Source organism: Nipponia nippon, unplaced genomic scaffold (assembly GCF_047370975.1).
Source record: "Nipponia nippon isolate SJK-2023a ecotype South Korea unplaced genomic scaffold, ASM4737097v1 scaffold_7, whole genome shotgun sequence".
NCBI classification, from domain to species: Eukaryota; Metazoa; Chordata; class Aves; order Pelecaniformes; family Threskiornithidae; genus Nipponia; species Nipponia nippon.
In genome coordinates this window covers 1,699,879-1,722,382 of record NW_028262391.1, presented here as the reverse complement: position 1 = coordinate 1,722,382, position 22,504 = coordinate 1,699,879, and the positions used below count along the sequence as shown (strand labels likewise).

The 22,504-nt window shown below is 41.8% G+C and overlaps 2 protein-coding genes across 11 annotated transcripts in view; both read left to right on the top strand.

The window, feature by feature from the left end:
* Positions 1-11,233, top strand: part of PIK3CA (phosphatidylinositol-4,5-bisphosphate 3-kinase catalytic subunit alpha) — a 47,572-nt gene extending 36,339 nt beyond the window's left edge. For 6 of the 8 annotated variants that reach the window (XM_087740375.1, XM_087740377.1, XM_087740380.1 and 3 more), the window contains 4 exons: positions 1,630-1,800; positions 2,343-2,460; positions 2,638-2,789; positions 4,022-11,233. In XM_087740375.1, the coding sequence (XP_087596501.1) occupies positions 1,630-1,800; positions 2,343-2,460; positions 2,638-2,789; positions 4,022-4,292 (712 nt within the window). In that variant the 3' untranslated portion in view covers positions 4,293-11,233. The remainder of the gene's footprint in view (positions 1-1,629; positions 1,801-2,342; positions 2,461-2,637; positions 2,790-4,021) is intronic. The other 2 variants (XR_015700706.1, XR_015700705.1) reach the window with 2 other exon arrangements.
* ZNF639 (zinc finger protein 639) lies at positions 5,343-22,421 on the top strand. Of its 3 annotated transcripts, XM_087740381.1 has the most exons (9): positions 5,343-5,481; positions 11,922-12,138; positions 12,751-13,622; positions 14,126-14,548; positions 15,852-15,954; positions 16,113-16,189; positions 16,777-16,884; positions 17,728-17,865; positions 18,126-22,421. In XM_087740381.1, exons 6-9 carry the CDS (start codon positions 16,132-16,134, stop codon positions 19,271-19,273), a joined length of 1,452 nt encoding a protein of 483 aa, XP_087596507.1. In that variant the 5' UTR covers positions 5,343-5,481; positions 11,922-12,138; positions 12,751-13,622; positions 14,126-14,548; positions 15,852-15,954; positions 16,113-16,131; the 3' UTR covers positions 19,274-22,421. The 3 variants fall into 3 exon arrangements, with proteins under 3 accessions (XP_087596507.1, XP_087596508.1, XP_087596510.1); XM_087740382.1 differs by lacking the exon at positions 14,126-14,548; XM_087740384.1 differs by lacking the exons at positions 5,343-5,481; positions 11,922-12,138; positions 12,751-13,622; positions 14,126-14,548 and adding an exon at positions 14,555-15,285.
* The last annotated feature ends 83 nt before the right edge of the window (positions 22,422-22,504 follow it).

Below are 22,504 nucleotides of genomic sequence, written 5' to 3'. Positions count from 1 at the left end.
TTGCAAAAGTAGATCCTCTCCCACCTCTTGCCATCATTCTTCTTAAAGAGGCAGCATGGAGCTTTAGAAGAGGAGTTGGATAGGTATGGTGTTGAGTGACAGCCTGATTTAAAAAAAAAAAAAATCAAAACAAAAAAAACTCCCAGCTCTCTGTCTGCTATACTGAAAGACTGAAATGAGCATGCAAGATGAGGCAGCTGGTGGACTCTGAATCTTGAGCAAGCTGCAGGTTACACTAGTGGGCAAAAAAAATAAATCTTCTGAGGATCTAGAAATTGCAACTCATCCCACTAAGGCCACTAAACTGTGTGTCTCTATGGTACGGAAAAATCTAACAGTCCAAAGTTTATGCCACATCCTTAAGAAAATAGATGGGTCTCACTGTTTCTCTTTGACCTCCAAATCAGACTTTTATCTGAAAATGCAAGTATAGCTAGATAGATATAAATATACTTTTAGTACCTGCAAATAAAGTGCTGTTAATCCAGAGAAGCCCGCCTCCACAGCAACACCAGCAGTCAGCTCTGCCGCTCGCTACACATTGCACTGGTGTTCCGCGGGTTCTTAGGTCTAATACAAAGCCATGAGAGATTGGGTTTTTTTCTGTTTCTTTTTATCATGGCATCACAAAAAAAATACTTTTGATACTCCAGTGTTCCTAGAAGGCTGTTTTACTCTATAGGTGTGCCACCTTTGCTCTGAAAAGGAAACTTCAGGACAGAAATGGGCTGCTTTTAAGTACATGACCCTCTCTCCCAAACCTTTTAACAGAGGGTGTGAAACATGGTAATGGCCATGTTTCTTTCAGTCTTTGAATAAAAGACCAGTTTTGACTTGGTTTTCTGAGATAAAATGTTTTGAACATAACAGAAGAAATACAGTCTTTGGGGGAGGGCGAGGAAAGAGATCTGTGAAAGAAAAGGGAGGCAGAGGTATTAATTTCTTCTACTTGTAAAGAGAAGAACGGGCTGCTGAGATTATCCTTTCAGTTTCACTTATGGATTACATTAACATGCTTTATGTTGTTCTTTAAAGAGTCCATGAATAAACATCTGTTTATCCAGATGTTAATGGACTAACTGTAAATTGTAGTGTTGCTGACTATAGATTCCAGTTACAATTTTGTAATATTTTCAGGTACTATTCAGAAACTCATTTTGAAGGTCCCATGCTGGTTTTACATACAAAGTATTACCTGCTACTTGTTTACAGTAACCCATGAAATCCTAACATTCGTTTTCTGAATGCTTGGATTCTGTCTCTAGTAATTCACTTTGAATATAGTTAAATAGGTCTCATTAAATCATGCTGAATGCCTTTTTAAGAGGTTTTTCCAGTGTATTCCCCAAGGCCTCCAAGAACATGTTAGTAAAATCTTGCCTTAACCTTTTGTCCTGATATAAAACTGAAGAATGACATTGGTGGATATAGTGGCTGGCATGTTACTGTACTAATATCTGGTACATTTTTTCCACAAGACTAATGATAACACACCTATAAAACATTAAAACAGATTTTCATACCCTAAAGTAAGTAACAGGTGACCGTTACCTGGTCAGGGTCATCAAACATGCCTGTTGCTTGCTGTCTTAAAACTTAACTCGTAAAAAAAAACCTTCTGTCTTTCAGGATGTTGCCTTATGGTTGTTTGTCTATTGGTGACTGCGTCGGACTCATCGAGGTAGTGAGGAGCTCTCATACGATCATGCAGATTCAGTGTAAAGGAGGCTTGAAAGGAGCACTGCAGTTCAACAGCCATACACTGCATCAGTGGCTCAAGGACAAGAACAAAGGAGAAATGTGAGATTTCCTGTTGCTTGTTTTTCTTGTTCACGTGTTCTTTTCGATGGAAATTTCAAGAGAACTAAAGCCCATCAAGTGGGAAATTATGTCCATCTGCTTTTGGTGGTGTTTTTCCCTGCCCTTCTTTGGCTAGTATTCCTGCTTGTAGCTCTCTTAATGAGTTTGGGTGGTTGTGTGTCTTCTCAGAAGTAAAGCATAAGTTGGAGGCAGAACTATGAAGATGTGGCTTAAGTCTGTATTTTAACAGTAGCTCATCAAAATGAAAGCTACTGGCCTTCAAAAGAGGGACAGTCACTTTAATAGCTAGTTTACTGTTCCGTGATCTAACTGTAAGTACTTCTGTTTTCAGAGTATGCTGAATTTCTTCCTTACTTGATAAAGTGATAAAGTTCAGGAGATAAACTCTGCTTCAGTGAGAGAAGATAGCAGAAGTTGGCCCTTCCTTAATGGGGAAGGGCAGGGGGGGAAAAGAAAAAATTGACGCTTCTGTGTTATTAGAATATCTGTAGGAAAATGTCTTGTTTGTTTGTTTTCAATAGGTACGATGCAGCTATTGACTTGTTTACACGTTCCTGTGCTGGCTACTGCGTTGCTACCTTTATACTGGGCATTGGTGATCGCCACAATAGTAACATCATGGTAAAAGATGACGGACAAGTAAGATATGTTTTTCTAAAAATATAGCCTAATGTCATCTCTCACTTTGATATGAGTTTGTTGTAAAAAAAAAAAAAAAAAAAAATCCATCTGAACTATAAGTAAATGATCAATTTTTCTATGACATCGTTTAAACAAGGAATGACTAATCTTAAAATACCTTTCTGTCTTTCCAAGCTGTTTCACATTGACTTTGGGCACTTCCTCGATCACAAGAAGAAAAAATTTGGCTATAAAAGAGAGCGTGTGCCATTTGTCTTAACACAAGACTTTTTAATAGTGATTAGTAAAGGAGCCCAAGAATGTACCAAAACAAGGGAGTTTGAAAGGTGAGCCTGTTTTTAAGCATTTAACTTCTGGAGTATTTTGTACTTAAAATGCACTTTACTACCGGTGACCTTTAATTAGCCCTTTTAACTGAAAAGTAGTCTTTTAATTGGCTTGCAGTAGGTGTGTTCTAATTCTTTAGTTGAAGGTCAGCCACCCCCTTGTAAATCAGCAGGCGATCTTAGCACTTACATGGCCTTTAGTTCATGAAACCTCACTTTAGCTTTGCAGGGTCAGCCCACGTGTGAATAAAGATAAATTTTTAAATATCTGAATTTTTTTTTTATTTAACACTTAAAACAAAATCCTCTTGGGATTGCATAACTGCAATAACTGAGAATCCTTAAGAGTCGGGTATAACGTGCATCAGAGCCTTGCTGGTCACTCAGCAATACTTCTCTTTCCTATAGCTGCTGTGATACCAGCTCTTCAGCTGGCCTGTGTAGCTTGTGACACTCTGCAGAACCTGCTAAGAAAGGAGAACTTTAAAATAATGATAAAAAATAAAGAAATAAATTCTGTTGCTGTAGTCATTCCTAATATCTGTCTTTCCAGAGAATCCAGTCTTTGAGAGGTTTCAATTTTAATCTTCATTTCGTTATGTTGGGGGCAGGAAAGACGGGTTTTAAGTTATACTGTCTGTCTGAATGCTACAGTGAAGCTTTTTTTGCAATTTTTTTTTTCTTAACCTGACTTAAATTAGTGATTTCAGCATAAATGGGCATTTCTCACCCAACGTTGTGATACAGCAAATCCCCCTGTCTTCAGTGCATTCTCCAGAGTCTCTAAGGAGCAACAGCTACTGCCCTCATAAAACTACAGGAGAGAAGTGCATCTCTGATGATAACCAGGATAGTGCTGTTGGCAGCAGTATATCAGGAAATGTGCTTTGAAATCTGAAATGTCAGTAGCAATGACTAAAATGGCTCTGTGAACTCCCATAAACTCGTGTGGAACACGTGCATGAATGGCAAATGAGGTTTAAGGCTAGAAAGCCTGTCTTCAGTTTGGCTGTTGTGTTAGTCTGACCACTACTAATTCTTACAGAAATGAAGATAAGCTAAGTAGGAAGATGTGGGTGTTTGCTCAGCAGCATTGTGGTGTTCTTATTAGACTAAGACTGTCTACTTTTTTAGTGTTCAGTTATGTGAAAGCTGTTTTGGAGGCGAAGAGGTAATATGCATCTAATAGGGGAGGAAAAAAAAAGCTCAGTGTATTTCCCTGTCTCTTCCAGGTTTCAGGAGATGTGTTATAAGGCTTACCTAGCAATTCGGCAGCATGCCAACCTCTTCATAAATCTTTTTTCCATGATGCTTGGCTCAGGAATGCCAGAACTGCAGTCCTTTGATGATATTGCATACATTCGAAAGACCCTTGCATTGGACAAAACCGAGCAGGAAGCTCTTGAGTACTTCATGAAGCAAATGAATGATGCTCACCATGGTGGCTGGACAACAAAAATGGACTGGATCTTCCACACAATAAAGCAACATGCTTTGAACTGAAATGAAAGCAAAGAAAACAAGAACTGATAGCCCGCTTTGTGGGTACTGCACTGTTAATACCTGTTAGCAGCAAAGACTTGTTGCATAGGAATTGCACAAACCACGAACAACATTAGAATTTATGGCAAGAAAAGAGTTGAACTGTTCAGACAACTGTCAAAAATTAATGTAAAACAGGGTTTCAGATAGCACTAAAATTGTACACTTCAAAAATTAAGCTTTAGTATGATGTGTGACTTCATGGTATGCCTTAAGCCCAAAAAGGTAAACTGGGAAGAATGTTTCCTTTTTTCATTTGATAGGCTGAATTAGAAGGAAAAAGAAAATAGTGCTAGCATGAACATAGAGTCCATCACATGTTACCTTAGATCTGGTACAGCAGGTAGAGACTATGCTGGATTGAGAAGAGTGGAAAGGGAATTCAAGTGATAGCGAATATTTAAACGCAGCATAGTTTGAAGGGAAGGCATTTTAAGCTCAAAGATCTAAAAACAATAGTGAGAGGACAGTGCCTTTTAAATGTGCTCAGAGGCATTAACATTTACGGGGTTTAGATGACCCTTTGATTTCTGGGTCTGTCATCTGCACGGCTTCTGAAAGCAGTAGGACGTAGGCCCATTCAGTATGGTGTTTCTTCTGCTCAGTATTTCTAGGGGTGCAATTCATACCTTCACAAAGAAACTCCCTATCGTCCCCAAAAACTGACTAACCTGGAAGCTGAATGGTCAGAATTGGGTTTAGTGCAACAGAGAGTTGTAGTGTTCATTTTAGGTTTGCGTTAATCTAACTTGAACTGAATAGATTTTTTTCATACATGTTTTCCAGAACCTAAAGAAAGGTGAGTTATTAAAATTATTGAAAGATTATTTTTTTATAAAGGCTATTTATATAATAGGAACTATTATTAATATATATTCTTTATTTACATGATTTGTCCAATATTCACTCTTTTAATTTTGCAGCCCAGTTCTATCTGTCCAAGACTCCCGTTTCCACTAATGTCACTGCAGGTGACGAGATATACTCCTAGGACCAAATTCAACCCTGGTGAAAGAGGACACAAGTACCATTGAAGCAGTGGGAGATACACCCACTAATGCCAGAGGTGAACTTGGCCTAAGTGTCTTCAAAAAATTTTTGGGCGTCACTCTTCACATTACTGAAGTGATATGCTGGCTATTCAAGGAACGTACGTTTAAACCCTCAATCTTTGGGTCCACCATTTCTCCTCTTTCTTCCTCCTTTGGAAGTGGTTGTTTAATCCAGTAACAGATACATCAGAAATAGCAATTTAGATTTGCAATACGATCAATAATAAGCAGTTCAACATACAGCAGATATGCTGGCTAGCTCAAAGCATGTGGAGTTACCAAACATTTTATAGCTTTGTCTGTTTTGTGTGTGTGTAATATATATTTGTAAATCTAGTTGTTGTCCTCTAACACAATTACGATGTGTGCAATCAGTTCAATTGGCACCACTTTTTGAAACTGTTCAGAGTACCGAGGATTTCAGATTGCCCTTATGCGCAACTTCAGGTAGGACTGTTTTTCTAATTATTAAGCAGGTTTTTTAACTAGTGAAGCCCGTGATTCTGAGGGCGACGTTCTCCCTAACATTTTAAACTTGTTAGATTGGCAGCACTTGGAGTGAATTCCAAAGGTCTGGGCCTTTCGGGGGTTCAGCTCGTTCACTTGCAAACACGCACCAAGGTGCCACTCAAAGTGCAATACCACATGTAATATAAAATATGCTGACAGCTGGTGTTAGATTAGAATATAAGTATATAAATAAACTGTACGTTGTGCAGGCTGTACTGATGAGGTAATGAGTGGTTGGCTTCATTTAGCAAATTGTAATATATTAAAAATGTGCAATCAGTTACATTATGAAAGACTTTGGGGATTGTAAAGCCAAGACTTTGGTCTTTCAAGACACTTTCATAGTCAAGATCCTGCAGTTGATTACTGCACACACGGATACTTGATGTTGTGGGGGGAAACCTGTTTTTGTGAAAGCTACAGAAGTTCCAAGAATAGTATGGGGAATGTGAAGTTTTATTCCTTAGCTCTACTAAAGATTTTGGAGCAGTCCAATAAGACTTCCCATTACTCTCTTTATTGACTGTTACATATTCCTGTCTGTTCATACGAATATTTTTAGTCCTGCTAACCCTGGTTATACTTCCTAGAGTAAAATTCCCTTGTATGTATTACTTTGCAGTCAACACACTCTAATGGTTTAGCTCTTTTAAAACATGGCTTAGTTTCAGTTTGAATTTGGTTCACAAAATCTGAAACCCTGTTGGCTGTAACTCTTCATTTAGCCGAGTACAACTTGCACAAATGCCACATTAGGTGCTATATTATCCTTATTTATCTGGTATTGAAACAATGCTTTACCTCATTTATCCAAGAGATGGTCAGCCTTTTCCAGCCTGGATGAAAAGATCAGCTCAAATTTATTGGCTGTTATGAGCCCAACTTCTTTTGTACTTTGCCTCTTCCTAGCCATTTACTTCTGTAGATGAGTATAAATGTCTTTCAGTTCAAGCATACAGTGTTCTGCACCCTTTTTGCACAAACAAATATATGAGGAATCAGGCTGTTTCCAAAAGTTACTGCAGCTAACCGCTGTGCACAAGCTGTAGAACTTATTACCAACATCAAATAGTAAAAGAAAGGAAACTTCATAGTGATACAGATGTAATACGATTTGGGGTAATTACAGCCTTTAAACGAAAAAAAAAAGTAGGAGATGCTCATGGGCTTTAAGCAGTTCTTCGTACCATAACCAGGATGGGCACTGGAAAAACATTCTGCCACTGTTTCAGGAAAAAAAAAAAAAAATCCTTTTTTAAGCTTCAAAGCATTCAGCCCTAATTACCTTATCCTGTTACGCCAGTTTTGTGCTGATGTAACTTCACTGAAGATAGTGGAGGTACTATTTACTTAGGTTGGTGTAAATGAGAGGATGTTGTCTGTTCTCGGTATCAGAAATAAGATCTGCTTACAGACTGCGAGAGCACCTGTAACCGAGCTCTAGATTTTTACAGAGGTTGCTTGGAAGTTGGATTTTTATTTTTTTAACTGTTCCCACTTCATGGAGATTTGAAAATGTTCCATTTTTTTCCGAGAGTCAGCTGCACAAAACACTAGGTAGCTTATTTTGAGCTTGAATTGAAACTGAGCACCTTGCTCCTGCAAAATGTGGTAGTAGGGCTGCCAGAGCAAGGAGCCCAGGAGCGGGCCAGATGTTTTGTTACAACGCATTAGGAAATGGTGATTTAGTGAAATACAAATTTAAAAACAGTAACTTTTTCAACTGTGAAGCTATGTTTGATTTAATGACAGAACAGGCTGCTGCTCATTCGTTTTTCTTAAAAATCTATTCTTTGCTTTCCTAAAGGTAGCAGAAAAAGCACCTGTACTGACTTACATCTGCACACTTCTGTTCTGAAGGGTGTACTAGTAGTATTTTTATAGGTGAAACAGACCTTCAGTGTAACTTTCAGAATTTAAAAAAAGCATTGAAATAAACCCAAAATTGTTAGTGGTTTGGCATCTTGTGGAGAAGATATAAGCCTGTATATTAAGGGCAATATAGAAATTACCAAGCTTGTAGAGAACTTTGTATGTGATGACCCTGCTGTTGGTGGTTTGGAGGGTTGGGGGGGGGGGGGGGGGGGGGGCGTTTTCCAACTTGCTTTTTATGTGAAATATTAAATACCCTTTAGTGGTCAGTAGCCCATGTTTGTTGGCAATTTGAAGGTATTTTCTTTGCTTTGTCATTTTATAACTGGCATGTTCCAACACATGTTCTTAATAATTGTGAATTCCTCCTGTTTTGTATGTCTGTACAGGTTGCAGACCTGGGCTGGACCCATTCAAAAAACAATTATCAAAAAAGCCACTTGATATTACTATTTTGTGGATGTTTTTGACATCTTTAAAATGTTCAAGTAAATGAAAATGGTGTGGTATTACAGAAAGAATTGTAATTTGCTGCTTCTGAGACTTTTTTTAAACTTCCGTGTTTCTCTTGGTTTAGCTTTACTTGAATGGAAGAACCACACTTGTTTGGGTTTTTTTTTTTAATACTACATAGCTGTGGATGTTATTGCAGGTTGTTGAATCCCAACATAATTTTGCAATACATGTTTCATACAAATAATGTATTTGTATCCTTTTTTTTTTTGTGCTGAAAGTTGTCTCGGTTTAGATAAGGCTCTGACTGTCCCAAGTAATGCGTAGGTCACCACCCCTGCAGTCGCTGTGGGTTTTTGGGGGTTTTTTGGTTCTGTTATTTCATACATCTGTGTTAACGAAGGGAAGCCAACTGGAAACTGGATATGGAAGTTCTCTGTCTGCATATACTAACCAAATCTATAGGTGCTCTGGTCTTTGAGAAACTCCAATTTCACTTCATGCTGCTAGAACACTGACGTCCTCAGAATCACTCTGGATTCACAACAGCGTATGAAATCAGAATTAGTCTATGTGTATATCAAAGTCCCAGATTACTTATTCACATGATTCGGCATGAAAGGTGATCTCTTAACGAGAGGAGTCTTTACTAGCAGCCCAGTTAAACACTTGACAATTTTACTTTGAAATAGTCTTTATTAACTAGCCTTCTCAGCTCTCCAATTCATAACGACTGTCATCTTGTCTATAGTTACCTTCATTCTTGAGACTTCGGGAACTTTATTGCCTGCTAGCTTAAATGTTTCCTCTTCCTACTCTTTCATAGGATAATGACTTGTTGAACCCACCCTCAGGAAAAATAAGTTGTTTTTAATTTGCAGTGTGGTATTCTTGACTTCTGAGCTTTATGAGGTAGACTTTTACAAGTACGAGCTCTTGCTGCGTTAGCACTCCTGACTCAAAGCCGGAGGTGGATCCCTCTGTCCCTCTCTCTTACCTTCCCTCTCCAACACCTCTCTCCCCAAAAAGGGACATGCCCATAGCATAACAACAACATAAAATATTCATAAGAGAAAACCAGTCGAAGCAATGCTCTGCTTGTACTTTGAAGCTAGCATTCCCATTGGTTTGTATAAATGTGTCTTAAGTTTAAGTGTCCTTACTGTCACTTCTCTATGTGATGCAATATTCCTTCGGCATAAAGAAGGCCAAAAATACACTATTCTATCGTGACTCTTTCTGAAGTTCTGGTGCCAGTCCCGTAGGAGCTACAAACTGGTCTAGGAGCCGTGTTTAGTTCAGTGTAACTGCATCACTTTTGTTAGGAACCTGTTCCAGTAATAATTAATCACAGTTAAACCTGACTTAATTGTATTGTTGAAGTTACAGAAAGCCTAATTCAAGCAGAAGCTGTTTCTCCTAACAGTCTTAATGTCTGCTGTAGTTTTGTTAATCCTTAAGAGCCAAAACACAGATATTCATAGCTGCAATCTCATTCTGCTTTGTTTCTTTGGTTTAAGTACTCTTAATCTATTTCCAGGCTTTATTAATAGCGTTCTATATCCTGAATTATCAGCTGCCCCAGGCTGTCCAAAGGTGTCCCACTGTTTCATTTGGGGCAGGAGAAAGAAAAGGAAGGGAGGAAGAGATGAGTCTTCCTCTTGTCTTACAGCTGCTGTGGTCCAGATTCTTCTCTTGTGAAGATAAATGTATAATTCATCATCTGGGACTTTCATCCTTTCCCCTTGCCCTTTTGCACCTCTGCAAGTTTTAACTGTGAATATCCACACACGCTATCAAAATCCACTTCCCTGGCGTAGGAAAGGATTTAAAACATATATGGCTGCAGGCTGATGTTCTGGATTCCCAGGCTTGAAATTCGGGAAGTATTGTTGTCGCTGTACCTGGCACCACAGTTGCAAGAGTTGTCACAAATCGGTGAGGCTGGCGGAGACCTCCGGAGGCGGTCTGGTCCAGCCGCCCTGCCCGAAGCAGGCTCAGCAGGTTGCCCAGGGCTTCGGCCCCGTGGGTGTAGAGCCTGTCCAACGAGGAAGAGTCCAGAGCAAAAGTGTTTTCTTAATGTTTATATGAAATTTCTTCTGTTTCATTGCCTCATGGCCTTTCAGCAGGCAGCACTGAGAGAAGCCTTGCCTGTTGTCTTTACTCCTCTCCATCAAGTATTTATATGCATTGACAAGATGCTCCTTGAGCTTTCTCTTCATCGGGCTGAGCAATCCCGGCTCTCTCAGCCTCCCTTCCTATCCCTTCACCTTCATGGCCCTTCGCTGGACCTGTTCCAGTCTGTCCATGTGTGGCTTATACTGGGGAGCCCAGCACTGGGCCCGGCACTCCCGGTGTGGCCTCACCGGTGCTGAGCAGAGGGGCAGGATGAAGGCTCACCTCCTTTGACCTGCTGGCAGTGCTCTTCCAAGGCGGCCCAGGACCTGCTGGCGTTTCGGAGAAGTAGAGCCCAGGAGGGTGTGATCTCTTGATGCTCATATGTTACTTTGAAGCTAGTAGCAGTTAGGTGTCTGCATCAAAAGGAGAGTATAAACACCCACCAGTGCTTGAAATATCTTTTAAAAATGAGACAATTATCTTTGAAATAACCACTACTGGGGGGGGGTGGGGGGTGTTGCCATGTGTATGTCATTCTGTAATAAAGGTCCTGTGGTAAAGTAGTTAGAAAGCAAGACATTTTTAGTAATAATGGGCCAAAAAAAGTACTTAAGATGCAGCAAGATGCATGTGTTGTCATACTGAGAATAGTCTTGCAGTACTTTTTAAAAAAAAAAAAAACTTTTTCCCCTTCTGCTGTGCTACTCAAGTAACAAAAGTTTGGCCTATGATACTCATTGTAGTTCATGTTCATGGGAAAGTGTAAAAAGTCTGCTTTTTATTTATCTTCGCGGTCTGTATCATATGCTGTTTATTAAAAAAACCTACCTTTGTTTGGTTTTTATCACACTTTTGAGTGTTAATGTATATACTAACAATTAAATTAAAATAATATGATTGGTACACTTGTGAATTCTGAAGTGAGAATTTAAGAAATCTTCAGTCTTGGAGGAGTGGTTTGGTGTTGCAGCTCTGCTTTCGGAAAAGGCTAGAAGAAAGGCGATGGGAATTGCATACATCAGTTAATTGGGGGGGAGACCAGAGGCAGAACTTGCATTGTTTATGGGTGGGAAGTCCTAGGTGCGCGTGGCATTCGTTCTTGTACATGTTGATCCTCAAAATAAGTAACTTATTTTAGATGTGGGCTGTAAAAGTTGTGCTAAGAGAGCAGATGTTACTGAAGTGTTTCAGCTGGATGGTTTTAAAGCCCCTGCTAAATCAGTCTGGTTTGTTTTTTAAAAATATCCTTCATGCTTTCATTACCAAAACTATATTAAAAAAAAAAAGCTACAGAAACTAGGTTGTATTTTTGTATCCAATACGAATTTTGAAAGAGTGAGAAACATATTTGGGAAATTACTCACTGGCAAGTGTAGGAGCATGGGGCTGCAGCGGAATTGCTGCTGTGGACGTGTTGGTCTACTTTGGGCTTCAACTGCTAACAAACTCCTCGTGGGAGGGATTTGAGTTCTCTTGCCGAGAACCTCACTTCTTTGGAGGGATGAAGGAAGTGTCAGGGTTTTTTATAAGGTCACTTCTACACGTCTTTGTCCCCAGTAAGCTTTAAACTTTGTGCACTGCTCAGTTCTGTTGCAGATCACCAGGGCCTAGCTTTGAAAAGGGCTGCATTCCAGCAGGTGCTCAGTCTGCACTGGATTCCGACTGTAATACAAGGTGGACGTCATTACCCTTATATTGATTTTGAAGCTCAAGCTGAGCTCTAGTCTGGAGAGAGCAAACCCAAGTATGACTAGTGATTTTTGAAGCAGAACAGGTTAAACTTCTGTTTATGACAGCATAAGGTGAGTTTTACCATTTTCTAGTAACTATGAAATGGTTATGACTGGTTACCACCTTGTTTTAAATGCACAGGATGGTTCGTGGAAAGGGGATCATCAGTTCTTGTTCAAATGCAAATTTTAGACTTTACTGCCATTACCATGGTGTGATTTTTTTGTGGTAGTTCTAAGTCGCGATCCCTAAAGCATCAAAAAATTATGGAAAACTTGCAAAATAATGCTGGTGAAACAGAAGAATGATTTGCAATGTGGGCAGTTTGCTTTGGCACAGGAATCTCAATGAGCCCTCCTGATTTTATGCTCAGAAATCAGTCTGGTTTCCAACCTGCATTGGAAAGACTTATCCAAAATCTGAACCCATGTAACAAAAAAGCGGGAAAACTGATGCTAGACAGGATGCCTTGGGTAACCTCCTGTATGTCCTTTTAAATGCTAATGAACACTAACTTCAGCAAAGGTTGTTACCATGAGCTACACCTATGCTTTCAGTGAAGAAAGGGGTTACTGCATTCTTATTTTGGTAAGGATACATCTCTACTAACTGAAATGACCATCATCTCTGTTGCCCACTTAAACAATAAGGTGAATATCACATGGGCTTTTCTGTATTTCCAGCTGGAAGGGGTTCTGAGCGGTTAAACCCTGACCCAGAGCTGCCTGAACGTCCCAGGCACGCCGTGGTTTAGAAAATGAGACTCATTTGGACTTTTCTGTCTGAAGCATTGATGACACTGTTTGATGCCCGTGACTTTGAACTGCATCTGCGCCTTCAAAGGGGATCTTCCTCAGACGTTGTTCTTCACTCGAAGCCTCGTCTTTTCGTCTGACATAGGTGGTGGTGGGCTGTGCCGCTTGGTGCGGAGAAGAAATCAATCAAAAGGTAGAGGCGATGGGGTGTGCTTTACGTGGAAGTGCCTTGGTGATCCTCGTTCTGCCTCACCAAGCAGGACTGAATCCAAAGGAAAGGGTTTGAGGTTGGGGTTGGGTTGTGGTTTTTTTCCTGTTTCGCTTGACAGATTACGGATTGTAAATTCCCATTACTGCCCTCTGCTAGGAACTGGGGAAAGTGCCCTTTTTTTTTTTCCTTTTTGGAATATTTACACGGAAAACTTCTTGGTCAATAGAGGGAGAAACATGTGGGCATCCCCCCATTTGGGTGGCTATAGCCAATTTATGAGAACTTCAACGCCAGGTGTCCTGGAATAACCTCAGCTCCTACGGCTGGAATAAACAGCAGAGAACAAACTGAGCTGGGGTGCCAGCGTCTTGTTCGATTGGTGATTCAGCTCAGGAGATAACAGATGTGCCCCATTTATTTCATTTCTGAGGGCTCAGCGGTGTGCTTCAAAAGGAGACCTTTACTTATATTCATGCTGCTTACCATCAAACCTTCTGCGTGATCGCAGGATGAAGCTCTTTCTGTGTGGCTCTAACCAAATCGGCTCACCCTAAAGACATGTTTCCAACTTTCAGGAGAAAGCCTAAAGGTAGGATTTTATAAACAGAGTAAGTCCAATGTCAGCTTCCAGCTAATGAATAAATCTGAGGCCAGAAGCAGGGTATAATTTTTTTTTTTTTTGGTAATCACTGGAGCAACACCAGGGATGTTGTGGATTCTCTGCTAATTGAAAGCTTGATCTTAATTTTAAGTAACTTGAGGCTAAGCCAGAGCAGAATAGTTCAATGAATGAAATGCTTGGTAAAATTCCGTTATCTGCTTTAAGTCATCAAACTAAGTGACTGTAATGGTCTCCCTTGTGCCTTCAAAAAAAATTACTTTATTTTGAAAAATAATGAGGCGCTGTTTGAAATATTCTGCTTTGTGGGGAAACAGAACTTACTGCTCTTTACTGTGGCATAAAAAAAGTAAAGATGAGGTGAGCAAAAAGGGGGGATTCTTCTGTGATTGTAAACCTGGAAAATTTTGAAAAGGGGAAAGTTGCTTATTTTAATTCTTCGGCCGTTATTTTACGTTGCTTCTCCTATACAGCAGCTTTCAGGGAGAGCTGCTACGCTGATACAAAAAGTAAATCTGTGCGTTATGAGGTCCTGGCTCTGACATCACACTGTCTCTTGTGTAAAATGCGAACATTTGCGTGGCGATGGCACCCCCCTGCCCTCTCTGAGCGCAGATCGGATGCTGTCAGATGCTTCGCGAGCCCTGGAGAAAGCCTGCGTGTGGAAGGGCGCCGGCGAACGCCTCCGAGCGTTAGGCTGGCAGCATCGCCTGTTAATTAAAGGACCCATTAAAGGTTTGGTTACGGCGAGGCGCGGGGGGCGGGAGGCGCCCGGCGCAGCGGCGCGCCCCCAGGGGGCGCCATGGTGGCGGCGGCTGCCCCGCCCCGCCCCTTCCCCCGCGGGGAGCGCCGCGTCCGGAGGCGGCGGCGGCCGGCGGCTGGGCGCGGAGCGGAAGGTGAGTCCCGGCGGCGAGACAGGAGGGGAGCGGCCGCCGGCGCCAACCGCGGCCGCGGGGAAACCCGTGGCTCCGCCAGCGCCCGCCTCCCTCCGGCCTTTCGCCGCGCCGGGCGCGGCCCGCGCCCCGCTGACCGTCGCCCCGCACCCGCCCCGCCTTACCCCTCGCCCCGGCGCCATGTGAAGCGCGGCCCCTCAGCCGCCGCCCTGAGGCGAGGGGCTCGGCCCCCGCCGCGGCAGTCAGCGGTGACTCACGCCCCGCAGGGCGCCCGGGCCCGCGCGTCCCCCGCCGCGCTGAGGCGGGGCCGGGCCTGCGGCGCTCCGCGGTGGCGGCTCCCGCCTGGGCCCTCTCCCCGCCGCCGGAGCGTGGCCGCGGCCTCGCCCCTGCCCCCCGCTCCGCGCCTCGCCGCCGCCCGCGGCCGCCCCGCCGCTGCCTCGGGGCGGGGGGGGGGGGAAGGCGGAGCGGCGCCTTTGCCGCCGTTCCCGGCTCCGGCCTCCGCGCAGGCCGCGGCCGCCTCGGCGAGGCGCTCCGGGCATCCCGATTCTGAGGGCCCTTCCCGTAACCGCGCCGAGCAGCCGGGAAAGATGTACCGAAAGAAGGCCGCTGGGGAGAACAACAGGCGTTCCTGCCCCGTGGGGCGATCCCTGGGGAAAGGGTTGAGCCGCGTTAGCCGGGATAAAACTGGCTCTCTCGGTATAACGGAGGTTCTTCCCTCGCCATCAGGAAAAGCGATAAGGGTAACTGATACTCTAGACCGTGATACAATATTAAACCCCCTGTGTTTTCGCTGTTATTCTTCCCTTAAAGTAAAATTTTAATTCAGGCAAACTGTTTCATTTCACGAGAACAGCATTTACTCAACGAGGGGCCTTTTTTTCCCGCTTTCACCTCTGGTGGATGGCCTTGGCCTCAGAAGAACCAGGGCCCCTCAGTGCTCCAGCGTTGCAGTAAACCACATCAGGTTCCATGTGTGCAGCCCGCCCTTCTTCAGAACTGCTTGGGCCAATATGCAGCTCGAGTGTTTTTGGTGTCGTCTCCGTCTGTTTTTCTGTTGTCAGGAGCTGCCGAGTGCAGCCAAAGCCAGCTAACCTGGGACAAAAGGAAAACAAATCCTCTAATGCATCTACCTTATTAATTTTGATACTCTAAACCAAAGTTAATATCTACACTTTATGTTGTTTTCTAGCTTCAATTTCCATAGCTTCATTCTTTTTAATATCTGTGTATCTGATTCTGTTTTGTTGGTTGTTTTTTTATTTTGTGCTCAAGTTTTAAAGTGTGTTAAAATGCTGTCACTCCGTAGATGGAAATGTTCTTGAGCTGATGTATTCGCTACGTTTGGAAGCTGTACAGCCATCAGCTGCTTCGCTGCTCTGCTTGCTGATACTGAAGAGTTTGGATTTTTGGTAAGAGAGCATGACTTTTTGTTACTATTTTCAACATTAAAATTTTAAAACCTCTTGTGTTTAATGTGCGCATTTCCAAAATGTTTGTATTGTTTCATAAAGTCATGAAAGATTAGCTAGATACAAATGACTAATTCTTGAATGTTTTCACTTTACAGTTAATTTAGACTATCCAAAATGAATGAACATCCTAAAAAGAGGAAAAGGAAGACTCTACATCCTTCCCGATATTCAGGTCAGTCCAGAGCTTGAGTTATGTATGCTTAAGTTTATTTTCTCTCAGAATGACAGAATGATTACTTTATGAGACGGGACCACATGTGCTAATACATGGAAAATCAGTACCAGAAGGGGTGGGATAAGAAGTCTTGGTCCAAATGTACTGAGTACCTGCTCTGTGTGCTCCGTCGTTAAGCCACTTTCTGCCAGCACATCTGAATGGTTTTATTCTGTCCTCCCTGCAAATGGGGGAACTCGCTCAAGCTCCAAAACGAAGATGATTTTACTAACACACGTGGGGAGAAATTCTGTAGAAGTTGGAATGGGGGGTCCAGAAGTGTTCAGCACTGGACAAATTGTGTTCCTGTCACTGTCTTCAGCGGGAGCGGAGTTTAATGACTGTATCTGGTACTCCGCACATCAGGAGAGTGGCTGAAAGTTGTACATCGCAACAGGAGTGTTTTCAGGCCAGCACAGAGTTATTACAACACAAGAAGTAAAAACACAGCTGGTGAGGGGAATTTTGGTGAACGTGAAATACATATGTAGCGACATCAATGCGCCAGTATAAAAACTTACTTTTTCTTTTTTTTTTTTTTTAAGATTCTTCAGGTGCAAGCAAATACATAGACAACAGTGGAATTTTTTCTGACCACTGCTATAGCGTCTGTTCTATGAAGCAGCCAGATATAAAGTTTTCTGAAAACAGAGGTAAGAGTGCATTTTGGGGTCTTGTTCTGCAACTCTTTACTAAGTGTATCATGCTCCTATTTGTAGAAGTAAATAGAATACAAAATACGTAGCGGGTGACTTCTGAGCATGGTTGCAATCTGACGTGCCTTAGACTGGTGGAAGGCTGTTTAATCATTGTCATGGAGATACAATTTTCAAAGTAGAAACGATGACGATGAAAAGATCCTTCCGTTTTACAGCATTTCTAATGATGATTAGACTTATTTATCTAAATATCCATTAGCTAGGTAACGTAAAGCTGATGTAAACAGCCTAAGAGTTCAGATGGAATTTACCAGCAATTGCATCGAACTGGACTTACGAAAAACAAAATGTCTTTTTTACAACAGCCACTAATGGATATAAAGTTTAGCAGAGCAAATGTGAGGATGGATTTTTATTCTATTTGTTCTTCTTTTCACTCTAATAAATTAGCCAGCAAGTCTTCAGAAGTCTTACAAAGTATTATATTTTAAAATGTGATGTCCAGAAATACTGAAGAATATTTTTACAGTGTGTCTTTCAAATGTAAAGTTTTATTTAAGGATTTTAAGTTTTTTCCAGTATGATTAATTTACTATTTTTTGCTGAAATTTTAAAAGCAGAGTTGCCACCTTTTGAATTCTTTCATTGTCTCGTGTATGTATAGAAATAATTTCTGAAGTTTTTGTTACTTTAATGTGGTTATGATATGATTAGTATATGAAGATAAATTTATGCAACTAGAATAAGTAAATAGTAAATAAGATGTATGGTTAAAGAATCGTGATGATGCTAGTGTAGACAAATGATGACAAGAAAATTCTGCTTTTATCTTTGCAGGTAGATTCCACAGTCCTGTGCAGAGCCTAGACACAGATGATGATGGGAGTCCAGTGCATGCAGGGACTTCTCAGTGGAGCGGGTCACATTCAAACATTGTGGGGTTGCACTATACAGACCCTAAAAAGAAGGATAAAGGTAAATGTGTATTTGCAGCTTAGCTGCTGGGAATCCGGAGAGCGTGGCTGCTGGCTTTTTATGTAACGTTTTTGCTTTGACAGAAGAGGTGAAGGATTTGTAGTTTACGGTATTTATTTGTTAAACATAATACGTAGTCTGGCTGGGGAAAAATAACTGCTCTTCGTACGCTGCTACAACTAACTGAAGTTAAATGCGGACCCAGGTGTTTTGCAGGGGTGTTTTAACCTTTTGCTTTTATTATCTATTTCCCCGTGCAGATAAAGGCACTAATAACGGAATGTGCAGAGACTTATGTGATTCCCCTATATTCAGTGACAGCCCTACAGAAGAAGAGAAACCCCTAGATATTCAAACTGTAGAAATTTCTACAACAGAAGTGAATGCTGTAGAAGTTCACGATATAGAAACACAGACCGTGTCACCTGAGAAGCTAGAAGCTGAGGACCTAGAGGAAATCCCTCTGGAAACCTGTAAAATCTTTGAGAAGAACCAGGCTTTGAATATCACAGCTCAACAGAAATGGCCTTTGCTGAGAGCCAACAGCAGCGGCTTATACAAGTGTGAGCTCTGCGACTTCAATAGCAAGTACTTTTCTGATTTAAAGCAGCACGTGATCCTGAAGCACAAGACGTGTGCAGACACTCATGTCTGTAAAGTTTGTAAAGAAAGCTTCTCCAGCAAAGTGCAGCTCATTGAACATGTTAAACTACACGAGGAGGATCCGTACATCTGTAAATATTGCGACTACAAAACAGTGATATTTGAGAATCTGAGTCAGCACATAGCAGACACTCACTTCAATGACCACCTGTATTGGTGCGAGCAGTGCGATATGCAGTTCTCCTCGAGCAGCGAGTTGTACCTGCACTTCCAGGAACACAGCTGTGACGAGCAGTATTTGTGTCAGTTCTGCGAGCACGAAACAAATGATCCGGAAGATCTGCATAGCCACGTGGTGAACGAACACGCGTGTCGACTGATAGAGTTAAGCGACAGCTATAATAACAAGGAGCGCGGACAGTACAGCCTCATAAACAAAATCAGTTTTGACAAATGCAAAAACTTCTTTGTATGCCAAGTGTGCGGCTTCAGGAGCAGGCTGCATACAAACGTCAACAGGCACGTAGCGATCGAGCACACCAAAATATTCCCTCATGTTTGTGATGACTGTGGGAAGGGCTTTTCAGGTATGTTGGAATATTGCAAGCATTTAAGCTCTCATTTATCTGAAGGGATTTATTTGTGTCAATACTGTGAATATTCAACAGGACAGATTGAAGACCTTAAAACTCATTTGGATTTCAGGCATTCGGCAGACTTGCCTCACAAATGTACCGATTGTTTAATGAGGTTTGGAAATGAAAAAGATCTTTTAAGTCATCTTCAGATACATGAGACGGCTTGATTACTTGCTTTCCCTGTACTCAATTTGTTAGAATTGGAATTAATTTCCAGTCACTAAAATGTGATATTAAATACAATTTTAACAGCAATTATACAATTCTAATGTTTTCCTCTTTATATCAGCAAAGCATGTGTAACAACTTGGTGTTGTGAATGTCCTTACCGAGGGGTTTCAGTAGGAATAATCCCGTTACAGTGGGATGGATCGGATTTTGGGGGGGAGGGACAGTGGGAGTAGTTGCATGTTGTAATAGCAGTTCTGATGGTCATGCCGCACTCTCACAGCTCGTGCACAAGAGCAGCTCTCTCGAGTTTAAAAAGAGACAGAGAGAAAGCCAACATCTAGTTCCATGCTTAAGTAACGCCATCCTGATCTCAGCTCATGACAGCCTCTGTGGCAGCAGGTCACCGTGCTGACGTTCAGCAAATTGCACCAGCCTGCTGAAGATAAGGGTGTGCCAAAAATTCCCAGGCATGGATGTCTCCAAATTCACATACCAGCCTGCATTCCCCACTTCACACTCCTGATAAGCTTTTAAAATTGCCCTGCTTTTCTCTTGGGGTACCTATCCAACCTCATCGTTCACTTTCCTTGTTTAATTTCACCTCCTGTTTGTGGGACTATCCAACAACCCTCTCTCCCCCACATTTGCTACTTGCACATTTCAATGCACCAAGTAGACACGTACTGCTTGTGTGTAGATTGGGTCACGTTTTATGGAGTAATTTTAAGGGAGCTTGTGAAGTGATCCAGCAGAAAATGTACAGTGTGTGTGATTTTTTGGTGTCTAAAATCCTAATTTAGCTCTCACTGAAATGATGTATGTCACCAACCTCATTTAGAGCAAGCCTCTGTCAGTTTATATTATTATAATTCTGTATATTTATAATTAGCTTTCCACTGCTAATAATACGAGGACAGCTATTTAATTCTGTAAATATTAAACTTCTCCTATATACTGGCTTCAAACACTGGTACAGTACAAAAATTTTATTAACTTTAATCACTTTCAAATGATTTGACACGTCTGTGCAGATTAGATAGTGCTGTCCTGCCATTATAATCATGAGAAGTGATTTTTTTTACAATTCATTCTGTAGCTGTATTTCTGAGAGGATACTTGGAGAGAGAAAAATAAGGGTGAGGTCACCTAGATTGTGCTAGGTATCAGGGTGAAATTACCCATAAATTAGTGGTGGAGTTTACATTTCTTTCTGCATTGACTGTAAATCTGTAATGTAAGATCGTCTAATGCAAGCTTTGTATACATATATTAATTGTATAAAACATTTCTTGATCAGTGAGATTTGGTGTTATCAGCTTCAAGGCGTGCAAGGGTCTTTGCATTTGATTTTTAAAGCTGAGGATAAAAATTGGCTGAAAATAGTCAGTTTATGGAAGCTTCCGTTCCCAGAGAAGTATTTCTGGAAAGTCTGCTGTGAACCAATTAGCAGCTGTTTCTTTGTAGGAGGCAAGACCATTTTTGTCACTTTGAAATGCTTATTTACTACTAAATCTTCTGGGTAGCCATTGAAAAGGGCAACCTGGTGGTGTCCTGACTGTATTTTATTAGGCCGTTGTATAGAGAATGACAATGTCTGTGGTAGAACTGCTAATTTCCTATTTTGAACACGTTCATCCTGGCTGGCTTAAAATGGTAGCAATAATATAGTTAACAAAGCACTAATAAGAATTATTTTATATATGGAAAGTTTAATTTTGTTCATATGGGTATAACTTAAAACCCTGCTCTTGGTGACAACACGCAGGTGGAACGGCATAGTTGAGCTCTGGAGAGGAAGCTGGTCCAGGGGACAGCGACAAGAAGTGGAAAAAAGACACTTAAAAAAAAACCCAAAATAAATAAGTGGGCTTAAGAAGTATGTTTGTATAGACCAGCATTGTGTCCTGTACAGGAAAGGTGGTCTCTTGTAAAAGCCGAGAGCCCTGTGATAGAGAAAACTTGCTTGTTGACTCCTGAATAGCTTCATGTCTGTCTTTGAGTTGTGTTATTTCTAATCTCTAAACTGGGAATGAAAAGAATACCCCCTAGGAATGTTATGAAGTCAAATCATTCCTAACTAAAATGCACACCACAGTGTCTGATTAGGAAATATACTCATGTTTGTCTTAGGTTGGATTTTATAAGTAAGGGCCTAATGTTAGTATTTTCTTTTTAATGTCTATCAGAAAGTGAATGGAAATGTACAGGAGTAGCTCGTCTCATTTTACCGTAGCAGGAACACAAGTAGGATATCAGCTTCCATACGATCAGCATGCTAAAACAGGAAAGATGGGAAGTAGTAGGAAAAATAGGTAAGGAGTGGAGTCTGTCCAGAGGTGGGAAGGCCGGCGGGACGGCTGTACAAGCCCAGGACAGGACCTTGTTCCCACCGAAGGGCAGACAGGAGTTTGGTTTATCGACGTGGAGGGTCAGTGCGCCCATGTTGCTGCGCCGAGGAGAACCGAGAGCAGGCGAAGGCGGCGGGGTGATGCCGCCGGAGACTCCGGGCATCTTTAACCCTGTAGCTTGAGCCGTTCTCTGTCGTGAATGAGAGAAATTAACTGCGGTCATCCGCAGTTTGCCCCTATTTTTTTCCTCCGAGACACTCAATAAGTGTATCAAATTCAGTTGTGTGTCGTTCGTGACGCCGATACCTGCAAGGCTCGTTACTTCAGGAACAGCCTTCTAACTGGAAGCTGTACAAGATCACGAGATGAGCTTTGGCAGTATTTTGTGTTTGGAAGTCATTTGTATTTGATCCTTTGCTTTCCAGACTTCCCAGGCTGCAGGTCAGATGTGTGTGTCGGGCATTGCCGCTGCCCCCATCGTGTTCGTTATTGAACAAAAGAACTCTTTTAAGGGAAAGATTCTGTTGACTTCAAAACTTAAACCCCACCAATTATCACAAGAACTTAAAATATGGCAGATTAGTAATTCTCAAATAATGTGTTCTCTGTAATGCTTGTTAAGTGTCGTCGATTTTCATTGTGGTTGCCCTCATTTTCTTACGCTCTTGTACCAGATGTATAAATGATCAGTGCTTTTTAACTCTGGAAAGTACTTGGCGTTTGTCATTTTGGCCGACTTTGATTAAACCATGGTGCTGACCACGCGGGAGTCCAACGTCCTGCCTCCTTCTCTTTCTTTTGCATCCCCGCGGACAGGGGCTGGCAGGCCCAGCTTAGCCCGTCGGCTGGGGAGGGGCAGGCCCCGCTTACGGGACGGCA

Bases quoted from the DNA above. Each gene is read 5' to 3' on its own strand.
- ZNF639 (XM_087740382.1), top strand. From the start codon at position 16,132: ATGAATGAACATCCTAAAAAGAGGAAAAGGAAGACTCTACATCCTTCC. The intron at 16,190-16,776 runs GTCAGTCCAGAG...TTTTTTTTTAAG, and splicing joins ACATCCTTCCCGATATTCAG to ATTCTTCAGGTGCAAGCAAA. The intron at 17,866-18,125 runs GTAAATGTGTAT...TTCCCCGTGCAG, and splicing joins CCCTAAAAAGAAGGATAAAG to ATAAAGGCACTAATAACGGA.